Here is a 24,349-nt window from a genome sequence, read left to right on the forward strand (position 1 = left end):
GTTGAATTTTTTTTTTTCCCGTTTCCCTCTTTATTTAAAGCAAACGCGGGGACCCGCGAGCTGCCGGCCCAGCGCGGCGTCTGCGCGCCCCCGCACGTAGAAAATAGTTCTATACACACAAAAAAAGCGCTAGTGTAACCGAAGAATAATTCGCCGAAATAATTTAAAATATTTTAAAAAAACCACCAATTGTCAGCCAGCTTTTGCTTTTTTTTCCTTTTTCCCCTCGATGGTTGCTCGGTTTGTACAGGAAATTTGAATATCCTGGCAAGGGCCAGCTTCCCAGGGCAGCCTCGCAGCGCTCTGGGAGCTGCAGTGATGGAGCAACATGCACGGCGCTGGGACTTTTCCCTCTGTAATTGATCCTACATACAATATTTTTCCCGTATATGCGTTAGGTATATAAAGACAATTTTTTTGCATTCGGAGAGTGAGTTTTCCAAGGTTAAAACATTAATTGCTCCCCCCGAAAACCAGAAATTCTGCTTGTGTGTCTTATGTGTGTTAAGTGTAGGTGAGGGACTATCTGCCAAGTTTCATCATCTTCTGTTCTGAAGAAATCCAAAGAACTCACCGGCAACTGTAAAAGTCTGTATTAAGTTAATCCACTTCGGTGGGAAATATAGTAAAACTGAGCTGCTAATGCAGTAAACATTTATGAAATATAAGAGGGAGCTTTAAGTAGTGCTTCAGGCAAACTGACCTAAACCTAAAAAAGAAAAAAAAGAAATCAGTGTGCTTGTTATGTTTTGAATTATTGTTCATCTGACCAAAAAGAAATAGGTTTTTTGTTTGGCTTTTTCCTGTTCTTAACAAATAAACTTCATGAATTGGGCTTCTAGATCTGACCCTTGTTGTTTAGAACTGGATGAGATGACAATGCTAAATCTTGGAAGTAACAAGAAGCATCATACTTTTCTTCTCCTCAGCAGTGTTGAGAAGAAACTGTGGATCCTGGAATTTTACTGTGGATTTTACTGGTTTTCTGGAGTGCTGTAAGTTGAAGTCTTGTCCTGCAGGCCTTTGCAGGCGCCAGTAGCTCCCCGTCCCACTAACACCCTCACCTTGGTAAACACAGCTGATCCTGCTGGTAACAATGTCAGGCTCGAGTTTCACATCGAGTGAAGTTAACGAATTCATTTTTTGCATTATTTGAATCTGCCCTTGGTAGCTGCAGTTTGGTTTCGGGTGTTCAGCCCCACCTAAGAGCGTGTCAATGGTGTGTGGTTTAGCGCGGGGAAGGTGAGCTGTGCTGGAAGGAAAACGCGCTGGGGTTTATACGAACTGCGTACTGCTTCCCTGACCCTTCTATGGGCAAATTTGTGAGAAAAAAAATTATTTTTGATGAAGCATGTGGGAAATGACCTGCTCTTACATGGCTTCGACAAGAACAGGGACAAAATTTATTTTCTGCATTTATTTTGTGTCCCCAGGAGCAAGTCCTGGCTGGGCAGAACAGCGATTTTGGGTGATGGGGAGATGCATTGTAGGTGCCGCGCAAATGCAAGTAACTTGGCTGCGTGCAGTTCCCACGTCGGACTGCTCAGGCTCCTTCACAGCCGCTTCTCCTCCCGCAGCCCTTGCTCACCTTCAGCAGCCCTGTGAGGCAATTCCTGCCGGGAATGGCAGAGCTGGAGCCATGTGGTGGCTGTCAATCAAGCACCGGGTCTCATCCCAGCTATTGGCCACATTTGTAAATATTAGGACGTGACTTTTGTTTAAACCTCGTTGTTCAAAAGGAGGCAGCAACGAAAGTATTGGGATTTTTCAGAGCAAGGCAGATATGAAGTGTTCTGGTGGTTCACACCCTTATTTTCGTTTTGTCACCGTAATTTTGCCTTGCTAATGAGTGTCTGGGACTTGCAGCTGTAATGAGATGATTTACTTTAGTCTTTTTGTAAAATAATAAATCCCTCTTTTTTTCCATTTGTTTCAAATTAGAACAATGACTTCAGGATTTGTTTGTGCATGTCTCCTGGAAAACTGTTTGATAGCAGAGCTGGGGGTTTTGTTCCTATTTTTTTCTATATATAGGAAATGCTTAATATTTACTTGTCTTTGAGCTCACCTAGCTCTGAAGTGTGTGGGTCAGTAAAGGCTCTGTATACAAATTTGTTCTGTCATGGGTTCCTGTATTTATTTCTTTTCCTTTCCCATGGCACTTCTTCTCACATATTTTTTCTTCTCTTTTTTTTCTGGTTAGTGTCAGTGAGGGGGGTAAGGTTGTATTTTAAGGGAATCCAGTATTTCAGGGGGAATTTGTTTTGGTTTTGTGTATGTGTTTGGGATTGGAGTCGGGGGTGGGGTGGGTTTTGCTTAATTGCCCAGTATACTTTGGCAAGCAGAAGTTGCATTGTTTTGTGAATTGCATTAGTGGTTCTCTGCATGTTCAAATTCCCCAGTTATTCGGGGGATTTGATTAAACCTCTGTAGGTGGCTGGCTTACATAGATGACAGGTAGAAGTTTCTATTTCTAGAAAGAGCTGGTGCACACACTGTGGGCATGGAGCTCTTGGCAGCTGAAGGGCTGTTGCAGTGCTTTTGCATTGAGACGGAGCTTTTGGAGCAATTCTCCTCATGTTTGGGGCTACCAGTAAGCAGGACACCCCTGTTCCTGGTCATAGTGGGGTGCCACTTGGAAGTTGAAGGTGCTCCTGGGATGCTTCCTCTACCTGACAGTGAGAGGGGGCACTTGTGGTGCCACCACAAAAGCATCAACCCCCAAACAGCCTCTCTGCATCTTACCTGCCTGTCCTAGGCCTGGTTGGTCACCTAAACCAGCATAATTAAGATGTTTCCTTTGCTTCTGGTCTGCCAGGACCAGTAGAGTTGTTCTTGCTGCTGCTGTTTTAACCCTTTCAGGGATGAAGGTGGGCTTGCTGCTGGCCATGGTTGTGAGCAATGGCTTTCCCACCTGCCCAGAGCTGCCCCTGGTTTTTCTGGCTCATTCCTCATTTCTCTACAGCTGGGTTATGATTTGGGGTTACCAGTGTGCCCTGGGTGTCACTGCCCAGAGTCACACTGAGCCAATGGTGCCAGTAGCCCCAGGAATGGGGAGAATAGAGAGGAATGTAGTTATTCTGCTTCATAGTCTGCCCTACTTGGAGCTTAAAATTTGATTTTTTTTTTCTTTAATTTTAAAAATACTTGCACCTGTCTCTGTGTACCTTGGGAGGGACCCTGCCCAACAGCCCTGGTCCCTGCTCCTGGAGTTGCCCCCTTCTGCCAGCGCCTCTCAAACCCTTTCTGTTGTTGATTTGTAGCTCCCACTGAAGCAGCGATTGCCTGATTGTGTCTAGGGAGTCCATGCAGGAGCTGATGTGCCTGTGTTCAGAGGTGAGTTGGGAAGGTAAGCTCATGTCCCATCAAAATACCTGTAGCATCTGCATCCCTCTGGGTAGATGCAGGTCCCTCTGACACGCATATCCCTTCTTGGGTACTGCAGGTAATACCTTGGAGACGTTCAGGTGAACTCAAAGCTGAACAACCGTATTCAGATGCCAATTTCTGATTTAAAGTTGAGTTTCCAAAGCACAAACTAAGTTTGAAAGAAGCTGAAGTGTGAGATGGGATGATTCAAACATGGAACTTTCTATTGCATAAAATATTGATGCTGTCATGTCATAAACATGCATATCTTCTCAGATACGTATTTCACTGCCTATCCCAAATTTCTAGTTGCCCAATACTCTGTGTGAATGTTGATTTTTCCCTCTGTGCTAGAGGCTGGTGGAGGTGTATTGAACCCTTGCTTTGAAAAGTCCTCACTAAAGAGAGCTCTTGCCCTTGTTGTTGAATTAGACAAGAGTCTGGTTTATATAAAAATAAAAATATTAATTAAAACGTGAACCTCAAACTCCATCAAAATGGATTCTAAAGCTGAACATGCTTGCTGTTGTTTTTTTCTTTTGGAGTCACTTGAAGAGAGGAAAGAAATAAGATTGCTCAGGTACAGTCAAGTAGAACATTGTTACAGAAGTAATTAATGGTAATATTATGTGGGGGGTTGTTTTGAATTAGGTTGTACAGGTTTAACACTGGCTACGTGTTGGCTTTGCAGCGAGTAGCAGTTGCTCATTAGGGAGTTGGCCCTGGTGCTGTCAGTGTTGAGGACACTGAAGTAGTGAAAATATACTGCTTTTTTGTTGGCAAATACTTGATTTAAAATTTGAAATCACTTGGCATGGGTCACAAGAACTTTTGAAATTCCTGTTTTTAAGTTTGCTAAAGAGGCAGGGACTCAGCAGCACATTGGGCACAAGGGGATGGTGCAAGAATTCGAAGCCAAGGTGTAATTTCTGACATTGTTCAGTTTTTTTGTGATACTTCTTTTTAAGAAAATTAACTGAAGGAAGTTGTCATATAACTGGTGGGGGGGGGGAAGGTTGAAAGAAAACACAAAAAATATCAGTCTGTCTGCACAGCTCCTGTGCAGCCTGGCAGGCTAATGTGTAAGTGCCACTGGCAGCTGCCTTCGGCAGGACTGCGGCCCCTTCCTGCCCTGCTCTGGTGCTTTCTGCTCTGGTACAGGCAGGGAAGGTGATGAAGTTCCAGATATCTTTAATTTCTGGTCACATAAAGTTTGTCCATTCACATGGTAAATAACCATCATCTAACCTTTTTAAAAATAAGGGGTTTTTTACATATCTCAAAAGTCAAATTGAGCTGAATAAAAGTATTTTAAGGAAAATTTAACAGGTTTCAACTGTTGGAATCTGGATTTATTTTTCTGGAATATTAACATTGTGACTTCTGGAAAATCCTTGATTGTTAGTGTCACCTAAGAGGAAAGTACAAGGTAACATTTCCCCACAGACCATTTGGAAGGGCTGGGGAGTTCTGCAGGCTCTTCACAGTAGCAAAAGCAACAGATCTGCTGGGTCTGAAAGTGTATGATTTGCTGGGACCCAATACTAAGTGTTGTTTGGGGCTGGGGGGAACAGTTAATTTCTGATCTTGTTTCTGAAACTGGTTCATTTGCACTGTATAACTGCTTGTTCTCTTATAGTTACAGACTGTCTGATAGTACCTGTGAAGAAAAAAAACCCTTGTCCTGTGGTGGTAATGCACGCATGTTAAATGTCTTCATTGTATAGTGTTCTTCAGTTCTTTATATCATGGTTTTAAAAAAAATTATATATATATATATTCAAAATACCATTTGGAATGTCAACATTCAGTGGGCTTTGAGGAGATGTAGCAGCACATCATGGTTTGTAGGGACAAGGAGATACAGACCATTCTGGGCTGCCTCATTACCTCAAGGATAAGACAAGAAAGTGAGCTTCTGGTTATCATAGATGTGGAAGCTAAACACATTCCCATGTATCTCGTTAGTTCAGGTATGTGTAGACTCGTTCTCTTGGTGCTTGTACTGTGCACATCCTTTGCAGCTACGAATACATCCCCTATGAGCTCGTGTTTCTGTGGCCCTGAAGGCAGGAAGGACTTGTGGCTCCTTTTTGTTCTCCAGCATGGGCATGACCACATCCCATACTATATCTACCCCTCATCTATTGCTCTTCGGTCCTTTCACTGGCAAAGGATTGGCCAAGGGACCCTTGCCCTGTGTTTGGGGCAGAGAGGGGGGTCTGCAGGTCGTGGAGAGCTGTCAGCAGTGCTCTAGCAGCACGTAAATACTGGAGTTTGGGATCGCCTGTTGCTCTCCAGTATTGCATTGCTGCTTTAGTGAGGCTGGAAATCGGTCCCTGCTGCAGGAGCCGGGGCTCTGGCTCTTGGGGTCCCTCCGTGGCACCCCTGTTGTGCCTCCCACACTGCCGGGGGCTCTTGACTCCCACCCTAATAAACCACTGTGGAGGCAGCAACCAACAAGGGCTTGGTGTCGTAAATGGGAAAGGGGCAGGGGCTGCACCCCAACACTGCTGGTGGGTACTCAGCGCCCCAGCCCCAGGAGTGGAGGGGGCGGGGAGCCTGCCCCAGGAGACGGTGATGAGCCCTTCCCTGGGCTTTGGGGGGAGGCAGGACCTGGGGCTGCACAGGGGCAGTGCTGGCCCCTGGATGCACCCTATCTCAGAACATGGGGAGGACGTGTGGGGGACATTGCAGGGGTGCAAGGGCTGGTGGGGACCAGAGCTTCAACTGGGTGGGAGGGAGGGACCCTGTAGTTGTGCCTGGGGTGCTCTTGGGGAAGCCCTGCTGCAGGAGGCATCATCTTTCCCCAGATTTCTGCAGCTGCCCCAGCCTTTCTCAGGATACCCCAGCTCAGGGCACAGCCAGCATAGGTGGGCTGCCAGTGCCCAGCAAGCATCTGGCACCACTTGGGCCATGGTGGAAAGAGTTTGGACCACCTGAGGATTTGCCTGCATACCCACCACCACAGTAGCGAGCTCCTCCAGAACTGTCCCAACCCCATGGTGAAAAGTTTTTCCTTAACATTGCACCACTTGAAGCTTCCCAAACCCTGCTGCAATAGACACAAGGGCCACCACAGAGTCGGATGCTCCTGGGAAGGGCTGGGGTGGTGCCTTGCCTGGTCAAGATTCATCTGATATGGTGGGAATGAGCGTGTAGGTCGTGCCAGTGATGGTGCATCATTAACAGGGGGCTGTTAATCCAGCAGCCTCCTGGTGGTTGTGAATTCCGGAACATTTGTTTTGATGGCTATTTTAAGGAATTACTAAATCACAGGCAATAGTAGGGCAGGGGAAAATCCTCTTGCTGATTTACAGCTTCAATCCTGGTCTGTGCATGGAGTGTCAGTATGAGGCACCCCTGGAACACAAATGTCTGTGGCATGGGGAGGAGCAGCTTTTCAAAGCCTCTGCCCTCAAAGGGGTCAAACTCACCATGTTTGGGCACACAACTGCCACATTCTAAACCAGACACTGGTATTCTTCCACTTGTGTCTGTAAAATGGTTGATTCCTGCTCTCAACAAGTTAAGCCATTAACTACTGTATACCATACTGCTTGCCCTCTGAAAAATAACTTGATGAGTGACTTGGTTAACAGGGAAATTGGTCAATAAAGTTGGTAATTGTCTGTACATTTATATTAATTTTGCTTTTTTTTGTTTTTAAGGTTTCTATTGACATTTACAGGTGCAGCGTTAAGATTTTAAATGTCTTTTACTTTTTTTGGGCCAGTTCTATTGTGGTCAGTTTGATTTTATTCAGGTAGAAAAAGACATTTTCACCATGTTCACAAACTGAAGACTCCTGCTAAAACTGCTTTCAGGCAACAGTATCCTGCAGTATCAAAATGGGAGAGTAAAAGCACCGCAGTTTGTAGAGCAGCAGGCAAGAATTAAATATAAAGGCTAAATCAAGGCAATAGGATCCCAGGGGACAGAAAAATGCACCCATGGAGGTGGCTGCACAGGGGGTCAGCAGCACAAGCTGTGGCAGGGATGGATGGGCCATAACAGGGGCATGGGGATGTTGGGAGTGAGGGTTGAGGGTGCAGGACAGGGCTCTGCAGCTGCCTGGCTTCCATGACTTGTGTGCCTCCCTGCTCTGCTCCAGATACTTCAGGATATTGCCAATTATTAGTACAGAAAGTTGGGGATGGGGGGGAGACGACAGACATCCAGCTGTGCTTTTTTCTGAGAAGCTGGGGAAGCTCCTGTCATTTTTTTTCCTGAGATGCAGAAGTTTCAAGTGCAAGTTGATTTCCCTATTGCATTTGAGTACAAACCACTTGAAAAAAAAAGCTATAAATGCCTTTGCAAAGCATCCTTGGGCTCACCAGTCCCACACAGACCCACACTGCAACTCTATAAGGCATCTGCAGAGGGGCAGCAGCAAAGCAGCCTTGGCAAACTTCTCTGTGTAGGATAAAGAAAGATGCGGTTTTTTGTTTAAATGTGATATTTGCTGCATCAGGAATGCATTTGACCACTGTGGAGGAAAAGTCTTTGAGCTTCCTCAGTAGTTTTTGCTGTGATTTTATAAACAAGCTGGAAGACAGCAGTTAGCTTTGGTAGGTAAATATGTGCAGCACATCATCACACCACTGCATGGCTGCTGGGCTTAGAAGACAGTCATTAAACAAGCCTCTAGTTCACATGTTTCTACACTAATCTTTTTTTTCTTTCCCCCAGACCAAAACTGTCCCACGTACTAAGACTGAGGTTATGTTGCTCTGCTCACAGTACCAGAGGTGGTGGTGTGGGAGTCAAACAAGGTGTTGCAGATTCCTGTAAACACTGGAAAAGCAACCCAAAAAGCCACCTTATCTACCTTCAGCATTTTCCTCCTCACCTCCTTTGATGCAGAAGGAATTTTTGGCAAAGGCTGGCAGCTTGTTGTGGTATCCAGCATTATCTTGCTTTCTTTGTACTTCTTGCCCACCCCCCTCATCTCCTTTTCCTCAGTTCACATCCAGCGTGTTCAGAGCCAGGACTGGCTTTGGCAGGTGTTTGAGCAGTGCCCCTTGCACAACAGCAACTCCCAGTGCCTAATATTAATGACTTCAGGTCTTGCTCTTTGCACTACAGAGACTTTTCATATGTCTCACTCCCTCTTAGCAAGGGTAGGAGACCCTGGCTGTGTACCCAGCTGTGCAGCTGCCCCCAGTGCAAAGCTGCACAAAGAAAAAAATCTTGGGTTAAATTAGATGTGGCAGGTGTCAGCCACATAGCAAAACAAGCCAGCTCACCTCTCCCATGAGGGTTTGCTAAAGTGGTGACCAGTGCAAACAATGGCTCTGGCGCCTGGATGACACAGTGGTTTCTGGCAACAAGCTCACCAAATGGAAGAAAAACACTAATTCAGGTATTTTATTTTCTGAAGCAAAGTGTAAGACATTGCTCTCAGCAATTTCTCATGTAAACCCATCCTTGTGGCTGTTCAAGTAACAGGATACTGAAGGTTACTCAAACTATGATTCAAGTAGAGCATATATTCATTTATAAACTGTCCAGAGTGAGTTCTCATGCCATATGGTCCGTGAGAGAAAATAGCTTCCCCCTTACACTGAAAAGAAATTGAGTGTGCAGAACTGCCAAGTAAGGTCTGATGGCCAGGAGGGGACTGGGGGAAGATGCAGCTTGGCAAGAGGGGGTCGTGATAATGCTATACTAGAAAGCTCAGGGTGGTTTTCTAATTGCAAGTTAAGGAGTTTACACCACAGAAGATACTTCTACCCCGTATTTTGTCTCTCATTGCTACAGGATATTTTGCATTTTGTGAATGAAGGAGAAAAACGTGTCATGAAAGAAACTGGGGAGGAAAGATCTGATAAAGGCACTGCAATGAACATTTAGAAGCTCACACACACACTCCCCACACACACACCATTACCGTCCTCTTCCCTGCCTTAGGGTTGGCTTAGTCACATCCCAGTTCCTCAGATGGGAAACAGGCAAGTGAAGCATCAGCATCGCTGCTCTGGCACTTCCCGGATCCACAGGAAAGGCAGCGCATTCCATCGATACCCAGGCAGTCTGTTCCTGGGGAGAAGGATTTTGTCCTGCTCCAACCTGCAGGACAGCCAAGCCAACCCTTTGCGCTTCTGCCAGCCTTGCCCCACTGCCCCACAGCCCCGCGCTGGCCGAGCGCATGGTGGCAAAGACGGAATTCCCTGCGGATCCCGGGGCTCCAGGGGCAAACCCAGCCCCACACCACCACCCACACCCCTCTTCCTGATTGTGAAGGGCTGGGGTGGGGAATCAAAATGTGTGAGAGGGCACTGACTGACTGGGAGTCCCCTCACACACCCCTAATGCCCAAAGCTGTATCTTAAAAAGTACGATGATTTCCTACAGTTCACTTGGAGATACACAGGAGACACACGGGGGTTGGTTCCCTTTCTGGTTACAGTGGGCACAAAATAAAGATACCACTAATAATGACTTGTTAGATAAACACCACTCTTCTTGGAACAGGTTAATCTACCTGCACCTTGATTTATATACCATCACTGCCTATCTCTCCAGCTGGTTCCACAAGGATTTCCACCTTCCAAGATGATGTTTCAAATTATCAGTTGGTGTTTTACTGGAGCAGAACCCACACACAGAAGAGCATTTGCAGCCACTCAAGTATGTCCCCAACACATACCTTGCACCAGCCTTTTATCACCTGGCAGTTAACTAGCATGATCTCTCTCTCAGCTTCTCTAGGGATGAAAATCCTCACAGCCAGTTCTTAGATTGTGCTGAATCTTTGTGCTTTTCTAGCCCTACCCTCTTCACCTTGGTGCCTGCAGTACCATGAGCTTACTGAGTACTGGCATCCGTGCAGAGCTGGGAAGTGTTCTCCCCATCAGAATACTCATCAAACTACAGCTGCTTGGGTAATTAAATAGTACAAAAATTAAAAAAAAAAAAAACAACCACAAAAAAACAGACCACAGTGATGTCTCAGCTTATAAAGGTGCTTGCCAAGAGTGGAGATCTGATCTTGCAAGGTGCAACCTGCATGGGAATTAAAGGCAGTCGAGGCAGGGCAGACAGTCCTTTAATAACTTGTAACCAGCTCCCTGTAAGCCCTGTCAACCCCTTGCTGCTGGATTAGTACATACTTGACAGGATTGTCAGAGCATAATAGACAATGAAAAACACCACCATTTAATCAGTCAGGCTATACAATTACAAGGCAACTGAAAGATCCTTATTTGCCTCAATTTTCAAAAACAGTATTGCCAAAAAAAAGCCCCAAGTGAAGTGCCAGCTCAGTTCACAGAGAGACTTTTCATCACATTTCTGTCTGAGCTACCAAAATGTACAGAAATGCCAGATGTCACAGGGAGAAGACAGTGTAGCAAAACCTGTAAATATTCGAAATTATTTTTCCAGCCTACATACATGATTCATAAAATGTGGAACTATAATGTATTTCAAATGCCACATCAGTGTTCAAATACAAGATATTCCTCTGTGCTTTCATAATGCTTTAACAATGTATGTCTGGGTAGTATAAAGCTGGTGTTTAACTTGCAAAGGTGTGACTAAACCCCCAGTCTTTTAACCAAAATTACCAAATAAAAAGTAACAACTGCAGTTTCAACGATTTTCACGTGAGGATTTATCTTCCTGTTGTGCACATACAGGTGCTGTGAAAGGCTGCAGTAGGTAGAACTATTCTAGGAAGGGTGAGGGAGTGGGTAACTTTTTATCTAAAGAATTTTCAGAGACCAACAAAAGCTTCTGAATAAGGAATCTCTCTGTGGCGATGAACTTAATCTGACAAGTACCTATGTGAAGTCAAAACACCCCGGTGTCTGTTCCACGGCACCTGAAATGTGGGAACATTCAGTAAGATTTTAAGTATAGACCTTTTCTATCAGACAAAGGTGGTGTGGTGGAAGGCAGACCTGGGCTGCTAGAGCATCATTCCTGGTGCCAGTGTGGCTCAAAGCATCTTCCCAAATCTGTGACCACACAGTCCATGCAATTCCAACCCCTGCCCCCAACAGTATGGGAATTCCCCGCTCCAGCTACAGTGTGAAAGATAAAATCCTTGTTATGACTAACTCAACCCCTCCTCTCTTTCCCAAATCCCATCATGTGAATAACTGCCGGTAACCATGACCAGAAAACCTTTCAGGAGATGGAGTGTTTCCTCTTCTTGGAGATGCACTGCATATTTTTGCAGCAAGTCACAGGTTCTGCAACAGGCAAAGGTGATTTAGGACAAATTAAGAAATACAATCAGACTTTGTAGTGCATTGGAAGAAAAACTCTTTGAAAGAACAACCTACAGTATAATTATGATCAGTATTCTAATATTTGTTAAAGAGAATTCTGATTTACAAATAGATCTTCCACAAATGTGGTCATTTGATCTGAATTACATTGTGTGAATTCATATTTTAGGTCTGCTATTAACATCATTTATATTAGGTCAGCTGTAATTGAGCAGGCCATGGATAGGCAGTAGTGTGCAGTACTTGGAAAAGTACAGACTCAAACTTCAAAACCACAGAAAAATCTTTCAAAATAGAATCTTTCAAAAACTCCATTGTGTATTAAGCACTGAGCAGCATTAAATCTGAGGATGTGGTGGGAGAATCCACATGCAGAAGTACAAGAACCAAAAAAAGCACAGGTGTGAGCTGGGCTGCCACATTCAGAACTGAACTCCACATGAACAGAAGTGCTAATGAAACAAACCAAAATGTTATTTACAAAATGGTTGTGGTTTTTTTGGGTTTTTCCCCATATGGATACGTTTAATGAACATAGAACCTCCACTCTTCATTTTTGCCAAGACAGAACAAAGGACAGTACTTCAACTGTTCTCTCTGGAATCTGGTTTGGTTAGAGAATATGCAATTGTTTCAATATCTTCCCACAGCACTTTTATCATCTCTCTCTTAGACAGGATGACATTAACCAGAAGTTCTACAAAGGTAACAAATGTAGAGTCTGCCTTCACTGTCACAAACACTTAAAAAAATATTATTGAGAAGAAAATTTCAAGAGCACTTTAATATACAGAATGAGTGGGATAGATGTGTGGGGCTTATTTTAAAGAGACAGCCTTTATTTACAGTACTTTGCTTTGTAGATCTTATAAAGTAAACATCACAATACTTTTTTTTCCCACAAATATATTAAAATTGTTTAAATTTAAAAGGCAATTCCACAGACTGATGGATATTTTTAAAGGAAAAAAATCTAACGGAAGTAGGCAGCTCAACTAAAACTAGATTTTAAACATTCTGTTTTGTCATTCCATCTTTTAAAAAAAGAAAAAAGGAAAAACACACTTTTCACCCAGACTTCCTTTACAGCAATAAGGCAACTCCAGGAGATTTGGATGAGCTTCTTGGAGATTATAAATACTGTAACTGGCTGCGCCCCATGCTTTATAACACCCAAAGGTGCAACTATCCATTAATCACAATCACATCTGTGCATTAAAATATAAAACTTAAATTACAGATTTAAAAAATATTACTAATATACTTCCCTATCATAAAATGTTTTATATTTACAGTACTTGAACTATTTCAGTTCTGGGTTGATGAGGTTTAAGCAATTTACCACTGCAAGAGTTAAGACTCTGGAGCTCACAAACAGCACAACCCAACCAGGGGCAGCGATAGTCGGTAGAGTCATAGTGCAAATCAAAATAAGGAGTGCAGAACTGCACTAATTGTTTACATTTCTAGAATATAAATGAACAAGACAAGCTCTTATATTGTACATGCAATAAATTACAGTAAGCATATGGCAATGGGGCTGGGGCATTCTACAAGTGTAGCTGGTGTACCAGAGCTGAAGCCTGTCAAAGATAGGACTCAGTAAACAAAACATTTCAAAGCTCTGTTGACACAGCACTTGAACTCTGCTTTCATGCTTTGTACTTCTGCTTCCCCGTCTCACTGATCACACAGATATGCTGAAACAAAATAAAATAAAAAGCTCCTGTTAGGAAAGTATTGTAAGAGACCAACATTTGACATCAATAACAAGCTTCTGAAAGCAACACAAGTGTGCTGTACACACTTGAGGAGGAAGAATCTTCTGACACTGTTTATGCAGAAAAATATAGGCCTTTTTTTGGTCCAAAAATCTCACCATCCCCTTCTTTCTCCTCTCTTAATTGTCCCACCCACTGTCTGCTAGGTCTGGTGAGACCCAGATGAAGAGTTAATGATAAAAAGAATAAAATATGAGCCCTTCTTAACTTCTCCCCAGGTCTCTCTTCTTTAATTCTGACATAACCAAGCAAACGCACTTGTTTGTTGCAGACATCTGGTGAGACAAGAAACTTCACACAAACTTCACATTATTTCAAAGCTGGCAGTTGTGCAGCCTCCACTCTGCATGCAGCAAAATAAATTTTAGTTTCATCAGAGCTCCAAATGCTGCCCTGCTGTTCTTGGGCTTGGTTGCATCACTGGAACATGAAGCATGATTTACAGAGCAGGGAGAATGATGTAAGGAGATTTCCCTTCCTTCCTCCTCCCCAGTTTTAAATGGAGAAAAACATACGGGAAAAATTACTCACGTTCAAATCTCTAAAGTATTCATTATAATCTAGGGCGTATCCCACAACAAATTTGTCTGGCACTTCGAATCCAACAACTGAAAAAGATCATAAGTCACCAGTGTGTTAGAAAAGAACTTCCTAGAGTTCACTAGACCTTTTTACAGAGACAATATGGAATTTTATAGCTGTAGATTGTAACTCATTTTATTTCTTCCACTTAAGTACCCTCAGATTAATATTTGAGCTATTTTACAATTTTAACTTACTTTGTTGATTTATCAACTAAAGGAAATTAAATAGATGTATTTATTGGTTTCCACACAGCTGGCTGGTGCTAGCCTGCAAGAAATGAATGGAAGCTCTTAAATTTAGTGACAGGATAATATTATGAGAATGTAAAATCCCTTGAAAACATCCTCTGACTTATTTAGCAAATATGTACGAAAGTGCCAATGCTTCCTGGCAGTTCCTAGATGCCTGACATGCCAGTGCAGCAGCAGTGGACTGGTGAGCACAAGTCCCCCTCACAGCATGATTCCAGAGGCAGCGCCTCTGAGAGCTGGACCTGCACTCCAGACAGGGCTGCAGGAAGGGTCATTTGCAGGTTTCAGAAACAGGTGTGGGTTGGCTGGTTTGGGTTTGCTTTTGGCTTTTGTTTGTTGCTGGTTTTTGTGTTTGGTTGTGATTTTTATCTTCAAAAAAATCTGCCTAAAAAGAGGACATCAACCATTCCAGATTGTCTGAACAGCTGTAGCAGGACACTTTGTCAGGCAGTACCAGTCCACCCTGTCTACACACACTATAAAATGACCCAAAAAATTAAATTATCTAAAATATTAAATTTCCAAAGGGCTTTTTCACCTCATGCTAAAATGAAAGACTCCTGAGCAGGAAAGCTGTGTCTTTTTTCTCACCCTGGCTACAATGAGGAAAACAGGGAGATAAATTATGCTATTCAAATAAAAGGCTGCATGCACTTTTGGAAAAACTAAGGTGATGTTTCACACTTACTGGGCCTCACAATACAGGGATAAAATGGAGGCTCAGCCATTTACTGCCTTGTTCTCTGCTCCTTCAGAGTTCACATGTCCTGCTCTGGACATGTTGTCTCTGGGGACAGACGGCAAAACAAGTCATCTGCTGCAAGATGCTCCAAAGGCACCATTAGCACAGCTAAGCCTATAATGAGATCCCAGGAATGAGAGGTGTCCTTGAATGAGGGGAACACCTCAGTGAAGCCCTGACATATTGTACAACCTTGGAAAGGAGGAGGAAGAGGATGTGATTCTGCTGCTCAATCCACTTCACTTCCATAATGAAAGTAACAGGAATTTAGCATCTGGAACAGGGCTAAAACACACAGCCCTGCCCAAAGCAAAAGGAGCTGTCACTCTCCTACCACTGTCTGCTGTGGATGCTGTTCCTTCACTAGTGGTCTTGGGACAGACAGGAGAAGACAAGAAGGGAGTAATTCAGATGCCCAGACATAACCAGTGCCAATTTAGGCATCTTATCACTGTAAACCTGTATAAGACCTGCTACCCTGTGTGGTCCTCCCACATTCCTGGGGACAGCCAAATGGCAGGAGGTGGCTAGGCTAAGGCACACAAATCACTCCCAAAAGTGTCAAAAGGTGAATCCAGCAGATTCCACTGACTGAAGCATTTGACTTTGTGCAAGCTGAGAGAATCTCCACATAACATAGGTGTAACTTAGACCAAAATATCAAAGTTTGATTTCCAATATATTAAAATGTTACAAATCCTGATTAACTATCTCAAAATACTTTCCAGATACTTAAATTATCTAAATAAGAGCAAAATCTATCAAGAATAATTAGTGAAAAGCTATTTGGATCATCCTTGGACTTTGAGCAAAAGGTTCACAATACACTTGACATACTTTTAAAAATGAAAAATGGTTGTCAAAAGTCACTTACAGTCTGGCCGATATCCCACACTTCGAGGAGTTCTTTTTACCAACAAACTGTCAAATAAAATCAATGTACAACTGAAACATGGAAAAGCACCACATACAAATATATAAGACTGTTTTGATGACAGAGAAGCTGAGTTAGGCCTAAGTGTGCATAACTGACAGCATAATTACACATATTTTAAACCATTATTTTACTTGCAGGTACAAATTATCATCATGACAAAATCAAAACTTCCTAGAATCATGAATAGTTCATGATTACCCTAAAGGATAAATAACAGGTCTGCAAGGAAAAGCCTGGGAGCCACTGATCTGGATGGATTTTCACTGTGAAGAATGACTTAATGGGATTTTATGTATGTTAGGAACTTCAGGTGCAATTTACCTTGCAGGTAAAGAGGCAACAATCTGGGATGTGGCCCAAGAAAAAAGCCCAACAAAAGCGTAAGTTTTACGAAGCAAAAGTTCAGCTGCTTGAATGTAACCTCAATTGCACTTGTGCAACTTGTCCTTAACTGGATTTCGCTGGAAGTACTAATTCCCCCCATAAAGAAAATGTAATTGATTCTGGTGATCAGGGGATACAAAACAGCTCCAGTTTCCTAAAATTAATGGTCAGACGGGTAAAAATCATGGAGATACAGAGCTGGGGGTACTGTGCTAGAGAGAAATGCCCTGCTACTTTAGTTTCATTTGCTCATTATTCAGTAGAGCACTTCTACCTCTTGTTAAGACAATCCCACAGGCCTGACATTTGTCTGTCTGGGAAACAGAGAGAAAAAGAAAAGGTGGTTGATGGCTGAATGTGAACAGGACCAGCATAACTCTGTACACTGAGTACAGACCTCCTTCCCTCCTGGATCATCCCTGAAGATGGGGCTTCATTTGCCACAGTCACAGTTTTGATTTTAGCTTCTGAAACTTCTAATTGGGAGACTTAATTTTTGAGAATTGCTGTAGGATTTGATCAAAGTAACCCCAAAATCACACTAGCATTAGTTCATATCTCCCTACTGCAACTACTTAATTGCCAGAAGGAAATTAAATAAAAAACTAAAAAAAAAAAACCCAACCCAATCAACAACAGCAACGACAAAACAACAACCAAAAAATTAACAAAGAAAAGAAATAGAAGAGAGAGAAGTGAAGCAACTAAGAGAACATAAGACTATCTAGAATGATCATGTTTCCCTAATCAGGTCATTGGCAGACCCAAATTACTGCAACAGATTTAAAATACAGGAAATTGGTCTTTGAACATATTATATTATATTATATTATGTTATATTATATTATATTTAAGATTTATGCTGTAGTGTTACAACACTTTCCAGTGACACATATTTAAAAACCAGCCAGGGAGAAATCCACAAAAGCCTCACCTTCAGCAGGTCACCTCCAGAGTATCAGCAAGAAGAGCTGTTCTGGTAAGTCTAACAACTGCTTTGTTATGGCAACACAAGTGATTAGATATTACACCCAGCTCTGCTTTATCTCTAATCCCCAGCAATCATTATGCTTTTATTGGAAAATACACAAGCACAACATAGCAGTGCAACAGAGGCAATTTAAAAAGGAGTAGAAGGGATGTTGATACTGGTTAATAATACAATATCATCCTCAACATTTCTTGTTGGTTGCAACTTACTTAATTATGAAATGTTTTGAAACTAATTGATTAAAGGTATAAATAAGTAGAAAAGCCTGGAAGAGCACATGGGTGGCTGACTCTAACAGAATGACCTCTAAAGCTCAGCTGCACTATGCACACTACACACTCACTCATGTTAGTCTGCAAACTAATTTAATTCTACAATTAAAGAAGGAAAAATAGAAAAAATGTCTCCATTGCACGAGTACACCACTGCAGTATAGTGAAGTTGCAGTTAGTGCCAGCAAAAACAAATATCTTTGGAGACACGCTACATACAGGTGAGTGACAACCACTAATTTTTCTTATTCCCCCTTCTAGCAAAAGTCTACGTTTATGAACTAAATTTGTGTTGAAAATTCCTCTATCAACTTGAGAGGGTCATTCTTTTAAGACCAAAAGATTTAAATTCTTTTAGATACTTCTAAACGTCAGTGGTAAAACCCCACAAACCTTACCATAATACGATAGGCAAGAGGTGTTCCAGGCATGCACAAGTTATTCCCTTCTGAAGCACAGAAATTCTTCCAGCAATAAGACTGGAAAGAACAGTGCTTCCAACATCCTTAACATATATATGTGCTTATAACAAGCAAAACTGCTTTAGGAGTTTTAACAAGTAGTAACTTCAACAGATCACATATGACTCCTGCAGAAATGTTCCCTCCTGTTTCTCTTTCATGGGAATGTGTTCTATATTTGTTTTCACTCATTGGTTTGGTTTTTTTTAAACTCTGTGTCCTTCTTAAGGTGAAAACCAGCACAAATAATCATCATTTACCTGGCTACCTTCACCATCTTTGGATTGTACTGTTTAAGTAGAGAGAGCAACGTTTTCATTGTTTTACCAGTATCAATTATATCCTGAAAATAAAAACACTCATGTAAGACAGAATATTAAACATGTCAGACTAACACTTTCGAGTTTCTACCACCAAAATTGCTCATCCACAGCAGCATGAAAACATAGCAAACTACAGCCTGTAAAAATGCTCACAACCAAATCCAGGTGACATGAAACACAGTGCTGGGCTTACACAACCACGCTCAGTAAAGTGATCACACACACTAACAAGAGCGCTTAATTGTTGTGGATAACCATGACTTTGGAAGCAGTTGCTAAACAAGCAATTACTGCAATGACCTTCTTGGCTCCTTCTGGAGATTTTATGGCTTGTGCTCCTTGAAGCAATGAGACAATGTTTAATTAGAGTATGATAAGAGTAATGTAAGTCTTGCTGTTGAGCTCAGTTACAGAGTATTCAACGGGAAGAAAAGCAAGAAGGGAAAACAGGCAGAACAAGCTATTACTGCAATTAAAGGAAAAGGAGTACAATTTAGTTTACAGAGCCAAAAAATACTTGAAGAAATTGCACTGGAAAGTCTGAGTGCAATTCTGAAGTCTAAAAAACTAAAATAAACGTTGACACATCATTTTAATCCCATTCACTGCACATATAAATAGAAAATAAAAAGAGAATATATGGCTTGAAACTGAAACATCAGAAATGGCCTCACTTGGACTCAATCAATCATACCATCTTTAGAGGGACAGTCCTTGCCCTGGCCTAAAATCAAAATCTATTTGAAGTGAAGAAGGCAGACAGCAAAGAAGCAGCAGTATCCTGGTTTCAGCTGATTTTCCCATGATTCCCAATTAAAATAAAAATCAAGCAACAAACTCAACAGTGCACCTGTCAGCATTAGTATTAACACTCAATGCTTTTAATCATTAAACTCCAGAGAAGTTAAAAGATGTGAAGGTAAACAGATAAAAATCAAAGTTGGTAAATAAACAGAAGCAGCTACTTCCATGCTCTAAGAGAAAAGCAGAACCTATTACTGATTTTGTGTTGTGTGATGAGCTGTTTATTGGAGATGAATCTCCATTTTGTACAGAATTTTTTTGGACATTAAAGGAATGCAGTATAGAAAAGCCTAGTGTTCAAGACATTAAACTTACAATAGATGTGCATTTTATCACTTGACAGTTAAAATGGTGATCAGTAAGTGTTCATATTTGACAGTGTGTAAGACGAGTCACTGGACAGATGATTCACTAAACAAATAAAAAACTAACCTAATCTAAGGATTACATTCATCTGAAATGGAGCAGATACATAATCACACACATCTGCCTATCTGAAGCAAAATATACTTCAAAGGACATCATTGATCACACAATGACTGCTGTATACGTACTATTTTGGTAGGAGTTTCAGAACTGAATGTGCTTCCTGTGGAGTAATACAAACTTCTCAAACTAAGAAAATAATACTTAGAAACATATTTTATGAGAGGAAACATCCTTTCCTTTGGCTGATGAATCAGCTGCCATAGCTGTTTCTTTGCTTACAAACATGCCATTTCCATTATTTGGAGCCTTAACACATTATTAGATTGCAAATCCACTTTTCCTGTCTACTGCTGCTGCTTCCCTATCCTGAAATTGTCAATTGTATTCAAGGAAAAGTGATACTGGCTGAACATCAGCAACAGTGTTCATCAAGACAGAGGTATGAAAGCAAGAATTAAGCAACAGCACCTACTAGGCAATAAAACTGAGCGGTACTGAACCTGGTATCAGCCAGAGAACCATGACAAAGACAGAGGAATGGGAATTCAGCACTTCCAAAATGCCCATTAAGAATTAGGATTCTCTGTGTCACTATTCTCTAAACAAACTACACACAGGGAGACTGGGTTTCTATGTTTTTCACACACTTAAGGATACTCATACCAGGAATCTCTTTCTACCTCTGCAGTTTAGTTTCCTAGCTTGCTGTGATAAACCCAGAACAATAACACGCTTAGTATCACCCTTATTCAGGCTACTTTTTCAAAAAAAAAGAAAAAAAAAGGGAAAAAAAAAAGACATTTTAGAATTGACAAAATCTCAGAAAACAGAAAGACAATACAAATGATTTTAGATGGATGTTTTCCTGGTTTAATATAGCAATTGAATGCAATCTGAGAATTCAAAACACAGCTTAGTTCAAATTCAGAGACCACTTGCAAAATTCAGGCCTGAAATCAGAAGCTGGAAGCCTTGAAACCAGAAACTGTAGGTTTTGCAGCTTAATAACAACTTCTATTAGAACTCTTTTACCTATCACACATTAGAACTTCAAAGTGAAACATGGTACTTACTTCTACGATCAAAACATTCTGGTAGGAAGAAAAAGAAAAACAAATCCATTAGTATCTAAACAATATACAATTTCTTATTAATCTTCATAACTAATTTTCAGTGCAGTTAAATATCTGTACTACCATTTATGTATGTTTACATTTGTAATAGCAACTGCTTTGTAGTTTAACATTTCTGATGCTGAGATTCTTCTTAACAGTTCATGTTAAGTACAGTCTTCGAATTATTCAGACTTTGAAAAGTCTAGACATATGCAAAAGAGATCCAAATAGAGTCTATACAATTCCTATTCTTCTAGAGAAGAGTGTACTACTGCAGAGACATACAAATCTACCATACCTACATCCTTTACATTGACATACATGTCTTAAAAATCGTATGTGTGTAAGGAGAAGGGGAAAGTGATGTGTTCTGACAGAGCAGGAGGCAGTGGTGCTTTAACCCCTGACATTTGGCTCAACGATCTCCATAGAATCACTGGAGAAAAGCAGATTCCCAATTTAGATTCTCCTATTTTCTTCTCTTGTCACTGCCTACGATGGGAACCTCTGCTCCTGACATGGGCTGCACCTTACACCTCTCAACAGTACGAATCCCACTCACTCTTTCAGTGGAACACCAACATAGACACACAAAGAGCTGTACCTTTCCAGTCAAGGTTGAGAGGTCATCTCCCCCAATGACTTTGATATCTCCAGTTGACTGATCATTCTAAGAAAGAGAAGGGTGAACATTAGCATGACCAGGATTAAACTGATTTTCTTCTTGCAGTAAATGTCAAAACTGCGAAGTACACAACTAGTTAATGTTAAAGCTTTCAGAAGCATGGCAGCCACAGCATCTCTCTAGGAACAAAGAAATTACAAGTGATCAACTTCAAAGATGGTGTTGCAGATTAAAGACTGACTGTAAGAGATTTGCATCAACACAGGCATCATCTCTCATCTCTGATCATTATGTACACATATGCATCTAAAAAGCAAGGACTTACTATGCATTCTCTACAGATAAAGAAACAGGACAAAAAGCACTTTGGTTTCCAAGCTACAGGATGCTATATAGCTGGTAATTTACATTTTAAACTTTATGGCTTTAGAAACTCTTGCTCTGAATAAGAATAGGCAATCATAACAAGAATTGTCAGCAAACAAGGCACTGATTACTATTTAGAACAATAAGCTACAAAAACAGCCAGAAAAGCATATGCTTAATTTACAACCAATATTGGTAACAAATCAAATTAATTCTTATACAACTGAACATCAACATAGGTACACCATCACTACACTGCATTTTGCTTTGGTAAATCTAAACTGTGATAAAAACATAAATGAACTGTTATATAGGAAAGTTAAAAACAGCTGCTAGGAATGCCTCACAAATTTTTGCAGTTATTAAACTCACTCAAGTGACTTTAAACCTTGACAGTGTCTCACAGTTCATATTAGATGTCATATGCAGGTGCTGAGTTCCTGAGCAATGAAAGGTTGAAAGAACGGTTAAAGATTTCTGACACTGGTTGTAACCAGATTTCCACTGGCAAGAACTTTGTTTAATAATTAAACAGTGTTTTAATTTTAATGTTTTAATCTTCAGAAACCTTATTTCCAAGTTCAGTATTGGTAAGACTTTAGTGCTTCATGGTTTAACACATAGGGGCTTTATTGTTTAGATCTGTTTTCACTGCCTCCCTCTTGTCACTGCTAGAAAACAATAATGTTTTACAAGATTGTAACTCCTGACTCAAGTGACTCCAAGATCACCTTTTAAAGTGGCGTTATAAGTTCCTTACAGTATCTGCTGTAAGGTTTAGCAGAGACCTTTCAGAATACTGCTATGACCAGCCTAACCAGAGTTTACCACGTACTCCACTGAAAATCCCTATTTTCCTCAGCGCCAGTGCAACACATCCACTGTCTTTTGGCTGCCCTTCAAGACTATACAAACAATGTTTGTTCATTTCCATGCTTAAATGCAGGAGACTGGTGAAAAGCCATTTTTCTTGTAACACAAACAGAATAAACTGTTTGTCAAGAATACTGAGAGCTGGATCTGATCACAAACACTATCTTTCCATTTCTTAACAGCTTGCCAGATCATTTAAATTCATCCGTAAGGACTTGGAAAACTGGAGTTACAAGCAAAGTTTAATCATAGCTTGATCATGTCAGTATTCTTAGAGAATTATTTTGGGTGCAGTACAGTATGAACTTGGCATTGCAAACAAAAACCCCCCATATGCTTGTAAATATTAAATGATCAGTTTGAAACAAGAATAGAACTTCAATTACATCAATTACAGAGCCATTACAAAAGTTCATCTGCTTCATTTATGCAATCAGGGTATTTTTAACATTTTTTACCCAATCTGTAAACACAGGCAGCATGATCCAGTAATCACATTGAGAGACAGTGACAAGAGAGTTGAAAGCTTCAGTTTCAACTGTCCATTACAGCTTGTGATGGTTTTCACACCACTGAACACAGATCCCTTCATGTGGCAAAGCACAAGTCAAAACTACAGAGCAGATTTAGCATTCTGACACTATTACTAATGGAAGACCCAGTCAAGCTGGCCACGATAGGATAATCTTATCCAGTCTATTAAGTTATGCAATCTAAAGGACCTAAATTTGGATATTAATAACCACCTAAGAGAGTCTACAGAAAAAAAATGCTCATGAATAGTGTAGTGGAGGCAACATGTAACAGCACCTCCTCACTCATTCAGTCTTTGTACTGATTTTTTAAACAAGCTAAGTAAGTTATTGGAAGTGTTCCTTAACCGAGAAAGCAGAAGATACACAATTTCCCCTCCAAAAAAACCAGGTGGAAGTCATCATTTCCTATTCTTTAACCTACTATTCAGTAATTGAGACATTCAGTTTTCTGCAGCTTTTACAGGCAGAACATATAGGCATGTGGGGGCTTTGGGGTGAAGTGGACTGGAGGCAGGAGTCTCCCCTTTTGGGAGACACAGAAGAAAAGAGGCTCAGACTGCACTGATTTTAACACAGTGCACAGGCACAAAGTGCCTTGTGAGATACAACCAAAGGCTAGCACGAGCCCTTCTGCCCAGCCTTGCATTCTTGTTAAAGCACATAACTAAATTAGTGCCTCGTGCTCTGCAAATGTGAGTGTGGTCTCCAGGTAACCCCTAGACAGGCAGCTAGGGCTGCTTGTCCTGCAAAAGGACTGGACCAAAGCCCCACACAGCTCTTGGCTTTGTCATGATACGTTAATAGAGAGCTTGACAGGAATCATGGATTTATTAAGCTCTGCAACAGCCCAGACTAAGTCTGTAAATAATTCCATCTTGGATGTCACAGTTTAATGAAACAAAGGATGAGAGTGATTTTTTTCAATTCAGTTATCTCTGTATTTTCCTGCTGGTCTACAACTGCAACAAGTAACCCTGACTTCAATGCAAAGCTGCTGATACAGAACAAACAGCATAACCTTGTGAAACAATGTATTCAAACACTCTAAACTGAAACAAAAAAATGTCATTATTTCCATCTTATAGATGGTCTTAGGGAAAAAATCATAAATTTCTGAAATCCCAAAAACATGAGACTTGGCTGTCAGTAAGCTGGAAATCATACAAAGCTGACAAATACCTGCTTCTTCCCCTGACCTGCACAACATAACCCTGTGCTTCCTTCTATAAAACCTAAAAGTTAACTCGTGTTACAGAATGTTCTGT

General features: G+C 41.3%; 1 protein-coding gene and 1 long non-coding RNA gene across 3 annotated transcripts in view; one reads left to right on the forward strand and one right to left on the reverse strand.

The window, feature by feature from the left end:
* The first annotated feature begins 6 nt into the window (after window positions 1–6).
* On the forward strand, window positions 7–7,011 carry LOC108448864. Of its 2 annotated transcripts, XR_001864910.1 has the most exons (3): window positions 8–995; window positions 3,264–3,336; window positions 3,446–7,011. It is a non-coding gene; the product is annotated as an uncharacterized LOC108448864 (long non-coding RNA). The 2 variants fall into 2 exon arrangements; XR_001864907.1 differs by having other exon boundaries at window positions 7–995; window positions 3,264–7,011.
* A 4,615-nt stretch (window positions 7,012–11,626) lies between these two features.
* Window positions 11,627–24,349, reverse strand: part of HPRT1 (hypoxanthine phosphoribosyltransferase 1) — a 22,272-nt gene continuing 9,549 nt past the window's right edge. Inside the window, exons 5-10 of the mRNA XM_017743185.1 lie at window positions 21,289–21,354; window positions 20,643–20,660; window positions 18,274–18,356; window positions 15,843–15,889; window positions 13,922–13,998; window positions 11,627–13,309 (exon numbers count right to left, since the gene is read on the reverse strand). Of these exons, the coding sequence (XP_017598674.1) occupies window positions 13,262–13,309; window positions 13,922–13,998; window positions 15,843–15,889; window positions 18,274–18,356; window positions 20,643–20,660; window positions 21,289–21,354 (339 nt within the window). The 3' untranslated portion in view covers window positions 11,627–13,261. The remainder of the gene's footprint in view (window positions 13,310–13,921; window positions 13,999–15,842; window positions 15,890–18,273; window positions 18,357–20,642; window positions 20,661–21,288; window positions 21,355–24,349) is intronic.

Source organism: Corvus brachyrhynchos, unplaced genomic scaffold, assembly GCF_000691975.1.
Source record: "Corvus brachyrhynchos isolate BGI_N302 unplaced genomic scaffold, ASM69197v1 scaffold220, whole genome shotgun sequence".
Classification (NCBI taxonomy): Eukaryota; Metazoa; Chordata; class Aves; order Passeriformes; family Corvidae; genus Corvus; species Corvus brachyrhynchos.